This window comes from Tiliqua scincoides, chromosome 6 (genome assembly GCF_035046505.1).
Source record: "Tiliqua scincoides isolate rTilSci1 chromosome 6, rTilSci1.hap2, whole genome shotgun sequence".
Classification (NCBI taxonomy): domain Eukaryota; kingdom Metazoa; phylum Chordata; class Lepidosauria; order Squamata; family Scincidae; genus Tiliqua; species Tiliqua scincoides.
In genome coordinates, this window is record NC_089826.1 from 77395630 (window position 1) to 77409218 (window position 13589).

General features: G+C 43.5%; 1 protein-coding gene across 1 annotated transcript in view; it reads left to right on the forward strand.

The window, feature by feature from the left end:
* DHX15 (DEAH-box helicase 15) overlaps window positions 1-13589 on the forward strand; it is a 66523-nt gene that overhangs the window by 19428 nt on the left and 33506 nt on the right. The window contains exons 3-5 of the mRNA XM_066631649.1: window positions 772-965; window positions 7051-7210; window positions 8224-8442. Coding sequence (XP_066487746.1) covers window positions 772-965; window positions 7051-7210; window positions 8224-8442 — 573 coding nt within the window. The remainder of the gene's footprint in view (window positions 1-771; window positions 966-7050; window positions 7211-8223; window positions 8443-13589) is intronic.

The following is a 13589-nucleotide window of genomic DNA, read 5'->3' on the forward strand; positions in this document are numbered from 1 at the left end:
TAAAGGAAGAAAGGCATAGGGATGCAATCTCAAAGCCTTTGGGTCTTGTCAGCAGTCAAGTTGCCTCCACCCGCCACCAGCACATGCTTTTTTTCTTCTGCTTCGACCATGTGCAAGAGCTGTGGAGGAAACAGTCCTGCATGAAGTGGGAAGAACCACACATTTTCCTCAGATACCAAAATAAAACCTCTAGGCACCATGGCAACCTAGCATCTGGAATCTGTTGAGCTCTGATCTAATGCACATTTTAAATTGTTTTGTTAATGCTCTTCTAAGCTCTCCTTAATTCCTGATGCTGTAAGTGTAGTGGCTCATAACTCTTTGTGTAATGTTGTGTAATCCAGTAGTTCTCAGGCTGGGTCTGTGGCCCACTAGTCGGTCACAACCCTATTTTTGATGGGTTGTGAAACTGACAGAGTAGGTTAAGTTATGTGCATCAAGGGTTAAACATCCTGCTACTTGGGGAAGAGCCCTAGCTGCAGAAGCTTGCGAGGCTGGTAAAGTGAAACTTTTTTTACGTGAGTTCTGATGGTAAAAAGGTTTGAGAACCACTGGTGTAATCCTTGCCCCTTTAACCCATTTTTGCCAGTCCACAGGAGCACACTTTTTGTCCCTGTTGCGTATATGCAGCGTTGGGCAGAAATGGCTTAAACATACCCTTATGTTAATTCAGACCACTTGGATTAGGGACTGGCCTAACTTTCTTGTGTAAGGAACCACGATGCAGGTCTCTTGTGTCTAATAATAAATAGAATGCTTTGTTTCTGACAGATCCCCCAGTGGTGTGTTGACTATATGCGGTCACTGCCAGGGCCAAAAAGAGGTGTTGCTTGCACCCAACCCAGGAGAGTGGCGGCAATGAGTGTGGCGCAGCGAGTTGCTGATGAAATGGATGTGATGCTAGGCCAAGAAGTTGGTTATTCTATTCGATTTGAAGACTGCAGCAGTGCAAAAACTATCCTGAAGTAAGTGTTGTGATAGCCGAAAGCTACTGGTTTTAGAAAATGTTTTGATGGAGGTTGGGGTGAGTGGGTGGGAGACTTCAGAAAAAGTCTGTTTACTCATAGAAATTTAAGAAAAGTTCGGCGAGACTGAAGGTAGCATGTAGTCATGATTAGTAGTCATTGATATAATTTATTCTCTATGAATTTGTCCAGTTCCCTTGTAAAGCTGCCTAAGTTAGTGACCAATCACATCTTATAACATCAGGTTTCACAAATTATGCTCTGTGTGAAGAAATACTTTGTTTTATCTGTTTTCAACCTCCTGCAGGTTGGTGTCATTTGGTAATCCCTGGTTCTAGTACTACAATGGCGAAGAAAAACTCTTGCTTGGACCTGAAAACCCAGGCTCAACCCAATGTGTTCTTGTGTCCTTTTCCTTCTGTGCAGGGAAAAAGTAACAAGTGATCTGGGCTGTACCACAGTCATCTGAACATGGCATGTCCTGGACCTACCTGTTCTGTCTGAAAAGGCAGACACTTTTGCAAAAGGCAGACAATTTTGCTTGGTTGAGCCCAACAGATGTCCTATTAGGATAAATGTGATTCTACTTAATTCACTTTTTGCTTTGTCCTTTGTACATTAAGGGAGAGGGGCGCATGAAGATTTCTCCTGAGTATGAAATGAGTACGTTCTTAGAGAGGAAATTTTATATCTTAAAGTATAACTTCAATTCTGCTTCAGTTCTTCATCACAAATCTGAACAAGAGATTATTAATCAGCCAGCCAGTGCTAATCAAAAAAATTTTTGCAGATCTTTTTTTTATAGCTCTTTGGATGATCCGCTCATCCAGAAGTAAGAATCTGCTTCTCATCTAGTACAGGACTTTTAGGGAATATAATTGCCTTAAAAGCAGTTATGCAAGCTAGACTGGTTATGTCCTATGTAATGAGTTGTGGCAGAACCATTATCAGTTTTCTCTAAAGTGAGATGTTGATAATGGGATTGTGTGTTCAAAACAATAGAGTTTATTAAAGGTAAAATTATATTGAATTTGAAGAATTTGTTTCAGCTCATTTTGGGAAGTTAGTGCTGCTGAACATTTTAATATGCTAGAATGACTGAGTACTTAATAGTCTATTCAGGGGCACCAGAAGTCACAGTACTGGTTTGGGCCCCCTTTCTTGAATATCTACATTGCTTCTGAGTTTGTAGTAGTATAGATATCAGGGTATAAAATATATCTGTACCACTTCAGTCATGACGATAGTGTTTTTGTTTCAAAAAATAGCCGTTCTTTTGAATATATAGAAAGATGGACTGATCTGTTCTCTGCTTCCGTATTCCTTTTAGGGAAAAATTATGATCAAAATAGCATGTATACCCTTGGCATCCTTATGAGAATGCAAAATATCTTATCCAGTGTATGTCAGATGAGCTGTTTACTAAAATACTCTCCATGTGAGGACTAGGTACAGTTTATGAAAAGAGGGAATAAGGGCAAGTAAGAGCAGTAATTCCCAAACTGTATGCTGCTATGAGAAATAAATTTATTGAAGAATATCTACCCTGCTTTTCTCCTGGTAAGGACAATCAGGGAGGCTTACAAAATGTATAACAGTGAGAAAACATTTGAAACTATTAAAACAATGAAAACAAGACAAAAACCCAATGGATTATATAAAAAAATAAACATTACATTTAATTAAAAAGCCAGTCCATCATGTTAGCTATGGAATACTGAAAAAAGAGGTCTTAAGGCCGTACTGAAAGGTCTCTAAGGAGGGAGCCATTCTTAATTCCAAAGAGAGGTAATTCCACAATCAGGACGCCACCACCAAGAAGGCCCTGTTCTTCGCTGCTGTCAATGGCGACATAGTTAAATATAGGAATTAAAGTTTTTTCTTTTGAGTTTAAAGTACCGGTTCACAGACAACTTGCTACATTGTCACATGATTCACTGCCCTGGCCTTTACTGCTTCATGACTGGGAGGCTTACCCAAAACTGTGACTCCCACAATGCAGATAGGTTCTTGTGAAGGTGAGCAGTTGACTTTTACACACTGGAGAAGTATACAAGATGGTTTGGTGGATTGCAGCCCAGTGTCTGTTGGGTCCTTGTTTGGTATGTCCCTCCCGCCCTTGCATCTGGTTGGCTCCAAATTGGAGCTCTGCATATGCAACTGGAGGCTGCACTGGGCCTCTGCAGGACTCAGAAGGCTTCCACAAGCCTCCAGAAGCAGGTGGAAAGTCACTTCTGGTTTGCTTCTGGGTTTGCAAAAGTTACTTCTGGTTGTTTCCAGAGGCCTGCGGAGGCCCAGTGCTAGAGACAGAGATTGGTTACAGTGCCCTCCACTACAGAATGGGTGGGTTGTGGTGGGGGGAAATTTGAGAACCCCCTACCCTAGAGGCATCCACAGTGTGCTTTAATTAAGATATCCTGGATTTTCCTTGAATTCGTTTATAAGAGATGGTACTCTGGTCCTTTGCACTTTTACTTGGAGCTGTTGGTGAACAATCATTTCATGGTGAAGGATCTATTTTTCTCTTGGAGCACTGCCAAAGGAATAGGAGGCTGGGAAGGACACTGCTTCCCCTAGCAACTGGACATGTTTGGGACACATATTGCACATTGAGAGCCCTTTCATTAACTAATGACTAAGTGCAATAGTATGCAAAGGAAATGGAGGGGATGAGAATGATGCTAACGTTGACATCAAAACCATTGAGCTGTGTATTGGCAACCTTCAGTCTCGAAAGACTATGGTATCGCGCTCTGAAAGGTGGTTCTGGCACAGCGTCTAGTGTGGCTGAAAAGGCCAATCCGGGAGTGACAATCCCTTCCACACCGGGAGCAAGTGCAGTCTGTCCCTGGTCTGTCTCCCTGGCTATGGGCCTTCCTTCTTTGCCTCTTAGCCTCAGACTGTTGGCAAAGTGTCTCTTCAAACTGGGAAAGGCCATGCTGCACAGCCTGCCTCCAAGCGGGCCGCTCAGAGGCCAGGGTTTCCCACTTGTTGAGGTCCATCCCTAAGGCCTTCAGATCCCTCTTGCAGATGTCCTTGTATCGCAGCTGTGGTCTACCTGTAGGGCGCTTTCCTTGCACGAGTTCTCCATAGAGGAGATCCTTTGGGATCCGGCCATCATCCATTCTCACGACATGACCAAGCCAACGCAGGCGTCTCTGTTTCAGCAGTGAATACATGCTAGGGATTCCAGCACGTTCCAGGACTGTGTTGTTTGGAACTTTGTCCTGCCAGGTGATGCCGAGGATGCGTCGGAGGCAGCGCATGTGGAAAGCACTCAGTTTCCTCTCCTGTTGTGGGCGAAGAGTCCATGACTCGCTGCAGTACAGAAGTGTACTCAGGACGCAAGCTCTGTAGACCTGGATCTTGGTATGTTCCGTCAGCTTCTTGTTGGACCAGACTCTCTTTGTGAGTCTGGAAAACGTGGTAGCTGCTTTACCGATGCGCCTGTTTAGCTCGGCATCGAGAGAATGAGTGTCGGAGATCGTTGAGCCAAGGTACACAAAGTCATGGACAACCTCCAGTTCATGCTCAGAGATTGTAATGCAGGGAGGTGAGTCCACATCCTGAACCATGACCTGTGTTTTCTTCAGGCTGATTGTCAGTCCAAAATCTTGGCAGGCCTTGCTAAAACGATCCATGAGCTGCTGGAGATCTTTGGCAGAGTGGGTAGTGACAGCTGCATCGTCGGCAAAGAGGAAGTCACGCAGACATTTCAGCTGGACTTTGGATTTTGCTCTCAGTCTGGAGAGGTTGAAGAGCTTTCCGTCTGATCTGGTCCGGAGATAGATGCCTTCTGTTGCAGTTCCAAAGGCCTGCTTCAGCAGGACAGCGAAGAAAATCCCAAACAGGGTTGGTGCAAGAACACAGCCCTGCTTCACTCCGCTTCGGATGTCAAAAGGGTCTGATGTGGAGCCATCGAAGACAACAGTGCCCTTCATGTCCTTGTGGAAGGATCTGATGATGCTGAGGAGCCTGGGTGGACATCCAATCTTGGGGAGAATCTTGAAGAGGCCGTCTCTGCTGACCAGGTCGAAAGCCTTTGTGAGATCTATGAAGGCTATAAAGAGTGGCTGTCGTTGTTCCCTGCATTTCTCCTGCAGTTGTCTAAGGGAGAATACCATATCAGTGGTGGACCTGTTGGCTCGGAATCCACACTGCGATTCTGGATAGACGCTCTCTGCAAGTACCTGGAGCCTCTTTAGTACAACTCGGGCAAACAGCTTTCCTACAACGCTAAGGAGAGAGATGCCGCGGTAGTTGTTGCAGTCACCCCTGTCACCTTTGTTCTTGTACAGCGTGATGATGTTTGCATCCCTCATGTCTTGAGGTACTCCACCTTCTCTCCAGCAGAGACAGAGGATTTCATGCAGCTCAGTGACGATGATCTCTTTGCAGCATTTTAGGACTTCAGCAGGGATGCTGTCTTTTCCAGGTGCCTTGCCAAAGGCAAGGGAGTCCAGGGCCACGTGAAGTTCTTCTAGGGTTGGTTCACTGTCAAGCTCTTCCAGCACAGGCAGGCACTCAATGTTGTTCAGTGCTTCTTCAGTGACTACATTTTCTCTGGAATATAGCTCAGAGTAGTGCTGCACCCAGCGTTCCATCTGCTGCGCCCGATCCTGGATGACCTCGCCTGTGGCAGACTTCAGAGGGGCAATTTTCTTCTGTGTTGGACCTAGGGCCTGCTTGATACCATCATACATCCCCTTGATGTTGCCCGTGTCAGCTGCTATCTGTATCTCGGAACAGAGCTGGAGCCAGTAGTCGTTAGCACATCTCCTGGCAGTCTGTTGGACTTTGCTGCGAGCAATTCGGAGGACCTGCAGGTTGCGCTCACTGGGACAGACCTTGTATGCTGCTTGAGCTCTCCTCTTTTCCTCAATGACTGGTGTCAACTCCTCAGAGTGGGCTTCAAACCAGTCTGCCGCCTTGTTGGTCTTCTTGCCGAATATGGACAAGGCGGTGTTGTAAACGGTATTCTTGAAATGTTCCCATCTGTTGGATGCGTTTGCGTCGGCCGGGCCTGGAAGAGATTCCTCAAGCGCTTGTGCAAATTCCTCCACTTTTCTCTGATCCCGGGTCTTGCTGGTATCAATGCGAGGTCTTCCTTCCTTTTTCGTGTGATACAGTCGCTTTGTTTGCAGTTTCACTCTGCTGCACACCAGGGAGTGGTCAGTGTCGCAGGCAGCACCATGATAACTGCGTGTGATCTTGATGCTGGGAAGGCTGGAGCGTCTGGTGAGGATCAGGTCGAGCTGGTGCCAGTGCTTTGATCTTGGATGTCTCCAAGAGACTCTATGTTGGGGCTTTGTGTTGAAGAACGTGTTGCTGACACAGAGACCGTGATGACAGCAAAACTCTAGCAGGCGTTGGCCATTTTCGTTCATCCTCCCAGTGCCAAACTGACCTAAGCAAGTGGGCCATGAACTGTTATCAGCACCAACTCTAGCATTGAAATCGCCGAGGATGAACAATGGCTCTTTTACAGGGATTTTCTTGACAGTGGTGGCCAGGTCATCATAGAATTTGTCTTTGGCTTCCGCTGGAGACGACAGAGTCGGTGCATAAGCACTGATGAGAGTGATAGGTCCTGCTGATGACTGGAGCTGCAGGGACAAAATTCTTTCACTTCCCACAGTAGGTGGGATGATGGATTTCAGCAGGGTATTTCTGACCGCAAAGCCAACGCCATGTTCCCTGGTTTCGTTTGGTGGTTTTCCCTGCCAGAAAAATGAGAAATTTCTCTCCTTGACAGATCCGGAATCTGGCAGCCTCGTCTCTTGAAGGGCGACGATGTCCATCTGCAGTCTGCTCAGCTCCATGTCGATGACAGCTGTTTTGCGTGCGTCGTCTATTTCTTGCAGGTCATCAGAGAAGCCAGGTGTCATTGTCCTAACGTTCCAGGTGCCCAGCTTTAGGGCAGTAGTTTTCTGCTGTGTTTTGAGTAGTTTTGAGCTGTGTACAGTTTAGTATTTCAACTTTGAAAAGAAGCAGATGGGGAAAAGTTGAGAACATTCTCTGAAGTAAAGGAAGAAGCAAGACATTTACACTGTGTCTGTAATTAAAATATTGGTTTCTTTTTCAGGTACATGACTGATGGTATGTTACTCCGTGAAGCTATGAATGACCCTTTGCTGGAACGTTATGGAGTAATAATTCTTGATGAAGCCCATGAAAGAACACTGGCTACTGATATTTTGATGGGAGTTCTGAAAGAGGTTGTAAGGCAAAGATCCGATTTAAAGGTCAGTAATATATATCATACGGAGAATGTCACAAAAATACATTTGTAGAAGATACTCTTTATACCGATTGCTTCACAAACTGTTAACAAGGCTTACATTTTGTACATGTGGCTGAAATTGTCCATAGCAAGACATTTATAAGTAGGTTAGATTTATAAATTTTTAGCACCTTTCTCCTGCCCTTTCATTTCAGTGTTTGCCGCATTAACACGTACACACAATTCTATGCATATTTATTCAGAAGCAACTTATCCTAAATATATGTAGGATTGTAACCAAAGAAAATGTGACAAAATGTGTCACAAAGGTGACAAGGTCAGTTCATACATCGTGTAGATACATAGTTTATTCTATGTAACTGTGGCTTGTTTGAGTACTCATACTGGAACCTTCAAATAATCATGATTTATTTCAAGTGAGCAAACAATACTACTATACAGCTATCTGAACTTATGGTTTCATTGGCTTCTTAACCAGTGTTTGCCTTAACTATGGTTTTATGTGTCATCCAAACCAATAATCCTGGCTTGTTTCATCAGTACTCTCTTTGCGGAAGTGGCATTTTAAAGAAATACTTGAGGTTTCTTGGGGAGGGGGGAGAGAAGAAACCCTTTTTTTCAATTCACTCAGCTGTGCTGAGAGCAGGTGGAAATGTCTAAAGAACCTAGTGATAGAATTGTGATGCCCCCTTTGTTCTTTTGTCCACCAGTAGGAGTATAACCAACAAGGTGATGCTTTGCTAGCAACTGTAAAGTACCTAGGAACTTGGACATACATATTGGAAATTCATGGAAGGGCAGGTGGTGGAGACAGACAGAAACAAATCAGGATTTGGTGATTATATGCAATATCAACTTTGGCAGCTTAAACAAACTCCAGTGGCTGCCAAGTGACATCTGAACTCGTCTGATGTGAAAATATCAGATTTCATTCTTAAGTAGCATTTTAATATACTTAATATGTGCAGAAAACAATTTTATTGGGTCCAACTTCCAATTCTTTTTTCTTTGTAGGTTATAGTTATGAGTGCGACTCTAGATGCCGGCAAGTTTCAGATTTATTTTGATAACTGTCCTCTCCTCACTATCCCTGGTCGTACACATCCTGTGGAGATCTTCTATACTCCAGAACCAGAAAGAGATTACCTTGAGGCAGCAATTCGTACAGTAATCCAGATCCATATGTGTGAAGAAGAAGAGGGAGATCTTCTGCTTTTTCTTACTGGGCAAGAGGTATTTTTCACATGATTCTTTCTCATTAGAGTTGTTAACTTGATCCAAACTAAACTTGTTGGTGGCTGATTTAGGAAACCTGTTGTGTTATGAGCTCCTAATTTCCTACTTTTCAATTATAGTTTCATTAAGAAAATAGATTTTGAGTGAATTAAAAAATAAAAGTATGATAGTGGAGTAGCGGTTAATGGTGCAATCCTATGCATGTGCTCAGTTGGGCTTACCCCTAGAAAAGTGTACATAGCATTGCAGCCTTGGAGACTGAGGGCACAGTCTCTAACCAGGTCTACTCAGAAGTCCTATTTTGTTCAGTGGGGCTTACTTTCAGGAAAGTGTGGTTAGGATTGCAGCCTGAGCTGTGAATTGGGGCATCTCTGGTTTGAGTCTTGCCTTTACTATGAGTTTACTGTGTGGCATTAAGCAAGCCACTCCCTTTCCACCTCAGTTGCAGTTTGCAAATAATATCTATGCACTTTACAGTGTTGTTGGAAAGATTGCATTAAGGTGATGCTTTTGAAGCACTTTGCTTTCTCACAGAGTGCCATAAAATACAAGGTATTTTTATTCACTAAAATGTCAATAAACTAGCATAATGACAAAGTAACAGTAATAAAAGCAGAAGGTAGTACAGGGGAACATCTTCAATTAAAACTCAGAAGAATAAGATTGCTGGTATTTAAACGTCTGCCAAAAACAAAGTAGGAGCAAACAAAGTATCCCTGGGGAAAGAATTCTGAAACCAGGGAACCACAAGAGAAAAGACCTCTCTCCACCACAAACACTGCTGCCTCAGCATGAGAAGGCAGGGGTACTTAAGAGCAGAGATTCTGAGGGAATTGACAGGCTTTTATGGAATTTGGTGGTCTGTCAGATACTCTGGTCCTGAACCAGGATGTTGGATGTCAAAACCAGCACATTGAATTATGACCAGAAAAAATTGGGCCAGTGAAGATGTGTTAACGGGGTATGTTCTAATTGGTAGATTCCAGTCCATTAACTGGCTGCCATAGTCTGAACCCATTGAACTTTGGAAGTACTCTTCACATCATTTTGTGAACTACTTGTTTTATTTTAGTGGCTTTGATAGGTAAGAAACTGGATAGAGGCGTGTTAAAATTAAGTATACAAAATAAAGGCAGGCCCACATTTAATACATTGCAGTAATCAAATCTTAATATGTGTAGCAAAGCTGTTCTGAAGAGGCCACAATTGGTGCACCATTTAAGATGGTGAAAGTTGCTTTGTGCCATGAGCGCCTCTTGATCTTTCAGCATTAAAACCAGATCTAACAGTACCCCCGGTTAGTGGAGTTGATCCTTAAGAGTGACTGCAACAACTTGAACTCCTTCTTCTTGATCTATTGAACATCCTACTATAGGTGTGCGCCCATTAGCAATGTACCGGCTAACGCTGGGATCACATATGCAACGACCATGTGGTCATTGAGGGCGTGCACCCTCACCCTCTGAATGTGAGGGGAGCTTGGCTCCAGAGGGTCGTCTGAGCCTCACAGAGGCAGCGCACCTCAGAGTGCTGCCTCTGCGAGGCTCAGACTGAGGGAAATCGTGCCTCTTGTGCAATTTCAGGCTTCCTCTGTGAAACTGGAAGTCGTGTGAGAGCCACAATTTCCCTCAGTCTGAGCCTCGCAGGGGCTTCGCTCAGACATGCACTGCCTCTGCGAGGCTCAGACAACCCTCCAGAGGGGAGCAGAGCATCCCCTTCCCAGCGGAGGGTTCAGATTGTGTAAAGCGCTGCTTGATGATGGGGATTGCGGTCCCAATCTCCATTAACTGAAGCACAACTGTACTTTAATTTTATCTGGATTGATTTTCATTTTGAGTTCCCATTCCTCCCCATACCAGTCACAGGCACCTACCACTTCTTCTGCCATGCCTGGCTCAGAGGAATAATGGGGGGAGGGAGAGTTGGGTGTCACTAGTATATTAATGATACTTCTCCCAGTGGATTCATATAAATGTTAAATATACAACATTGGGGACAAAATATTTTCTGGATGGGCACGGTCACCTTCTTTACAAGGTGTATGATTTTGGCATAATCTTGCCTGTGGTTTTTGTTGCTATAGGTTAACTTTGTACTTTCTGTGGGCAAACCAGATGTTTTTTGCTTGACTTGAAATACAGTATCAGTACATGCTGGAGGGTGAAGCGGGTTGAGTCTTGATTGGGTTCCTGGTTTTGTTGGCTACAGTGAATGCTCGTGGATAGAAGTGAATGTGCTGAGGTCTCCCTCCCCTATAGCTTTCATTAACTTGGGTTTTTGCTGCATGCTGGCTCATCTGAATTGGGAGAGGCTACCAGTGTCCTGAGTTATCTGATTCAGCAGTATGTTTCCCTGAGTCAAAAAAGTTGTACAGGTGGAACCTCGGTATCCACTGATTTCTTTTACCGCTGATACTGAGATCCACCTTTAAATGCCTTGTAACAAGAAAATGCACCAAAATCCAATTTCCTATCTTCACACGCTGTTAAGTAATTATAATTTCATTTGATTCCGTTATTTACCCCATCTAGTGGCAAGAAACCTGGAAGTGGAACTTTAAAGCTATTTTTCCACTGATTTGGTATCCACTGGAGGTTCCGTTACGGATGTACCCTTCTGCCTGGGTGTACCAATGAAATAGTGTTACTGTTCTTTTCTGTACTTGATGTGGGCTTTGTGATCCTCTGCATACTATACCAGTAGTTCTCAAACTTCCTGGGATATTTACTCCCAGGGTAAGTCTTTATAATCCCCAGGATCATACCCCTGCAAGGGAAGCAAGGGCTATTTTTAAACTAAACGTACATGCTCTCAGGGTCCAGGGGTGTGGGGAGCCCCACGGAGTGCTGCAGGGCTCACCCTGGCTTCTAAATAATGAAAGTTGCAAGCGCGACGAAACTGGAAATTCCATTTCCGGTTTAATTGCGCTTGTAACTTTTGCTATTTAGAAGCTGCAGGGAGACCTTCAAGCACTCCGCAGGGCTTCCCACACTTCCCGGACCCCCAGAGTACGTATGTTTAGTTTAAAAATATTCCCCTTTCCCCCACAGGGATGCGATCCTGGGAGTCGCTTTGCTTGCTTTCTCCCTGCCCCTTAAAGGGAACAGGGCATCATTACATGAGCTGGTGGGTCGTGACCCAACAATCTGTGTACCACTGCTCTATATATTCTGACGGGCTGAAGTGGTAGTCCAGCACCACATGGCATACTCATCTCTTGAAAGCATGGTACTCTTCAGCTCCTTGCAGAAGCTAGTTCTCTAGCCCGTGGGACAAAGGACAGGAGAGCAAAGGATTCTGTTAAAGAATTTCATATGTGTAGTGTCTTATGCCAGATGATGATGAGCTACAAATATAGCTGTTTAAGAAAGAAAAAAACTTTCCCAAGGTGAGCCATTTCTTTTAGTTAAGGAAGATTTTGTTGAATCAGACAACTGGCAGTGAATGTATCATTGGAAACATAGGAATACCATAGGAAATGGCAACTGTAGCAAATTATTCAAGCCAAACAGTTGTATTCTGCAGGTTTGTATATTGCACAGTGCATCATAGGGAGTTTGCAAGAATGAAGCACATTTTGCAGTCTGGGGATCCAAGAAAGTGCGCTGGTTATGCAGGCTGTAGGTTTCTGCAGAGAGAATTGCCCTTAAGTGCTGAAGGGGGGGGGGGGAAACCCTATATAAACTCAAATGGAAAAGACTGCATCTAGCACCTGAAGATAAACATGTAGAAAATGAATTGGCCATTCAGACTGTGCGCTGTTAATTGATATAAGGTGTAAGACAGATGGAAATACTGCTAAGGTTTCCTTGGTCACTTTAAACTGCTTTCCAGATGACTTGCCTTCCATACTGCACCTCTGTGTACTCATTACAGCTAAGATCATAAGCAAACCATTTCAGATGCCTGAATGTTCAGTTGCATCTTCAGATTTCAAACTTTGAATTAAACACCTGTTTTAATATAGAGTAGTCCTAAATCTGGTAGAACCAATATGTTCTGACAGTTGACTAAAGTATTCTGTACAGCTAAAGACAAACAACATTTGATTGGTGGTTTGAAGTGTCTGTGGAAACTTTAACTGTTTCTGTCCTTGATGGAGCTGAAACCAGGGAATTGCACCACATAGCACTTCATTCTCCATAGATTTTATGATCAATTTGAGGTTAGAAAAGGCTAATTACTGTTATAAAAGATAACCTCTAGTCCTGATATTTTTAGTCTTCAAATCAAATTTGTGAACCACTTCTTTATGGAGCATCACATTCTCTTATGGTTGCCACACAGGAGCATACCTGAAACACTTCAAAATTAAAACTTGACTGCTTTTGCACTTTGAAGCGGCTATACTGTGTAATCCAAGCAAAAGACTGAATTTACAGGGTAAAGAAAGAAGGAAAGCACTTTTTGATCCCAAGTAGATGCAGCTAAGATTGCACATGCTCATTGTTGCTTAGAAATGTTTTATTCAAGATACTAATAATCAAGTCTGATGTCTAGATTACTGCAAGTTGCAGACTACTTGAAAGATTCGTGAGTGGCAGCCATAACATGAGAATATTTTTCACTGTATGGGTGGCCTACTTTTTGTGGTGGCTTGAACACAGAGTCCAAAACTGACAAGAAATTGGCTGTTCACCACTCTGACTTCTGACAGTCTCTTTGGTCATCATTTAAGGATTGATATTCTAGGCTAGTTTCATTCATTCTGCTAGATTGCCTCAAAGGCCACCTAAGAAATAACAAAGTTTAGTAGAATATATGTATACAGGTTGTACCTTGTTGTCCACTGGGGTCCCCTAGTGGTTTAAAAAAAATCGGTAGGTACCAGTTCAGTGGAAAAATAGCTTTAAAGACCACTTCCAAATGTATCGCTTCTCTATTGTCACTCCAGAATGCATTGGTATAGATGCTGTACTGCATTCAAGCACTAGATGGGGTGAATAATGGAATCTAATGGAATGAAATTACAATTAACAATGTGAAAGTAGGAAATTGCATTTTGGTGCGTTTTTTTCCGTTACAAGGTGGACCTCAGTATTAGTGGTGAATCAAATCAATGGATGCCAAATTGATGGATACTGAGGTCCCACCCGTATTGAATCGATTGTGAAAGGTGCATCAGTGAAAATTTGTACATGTGT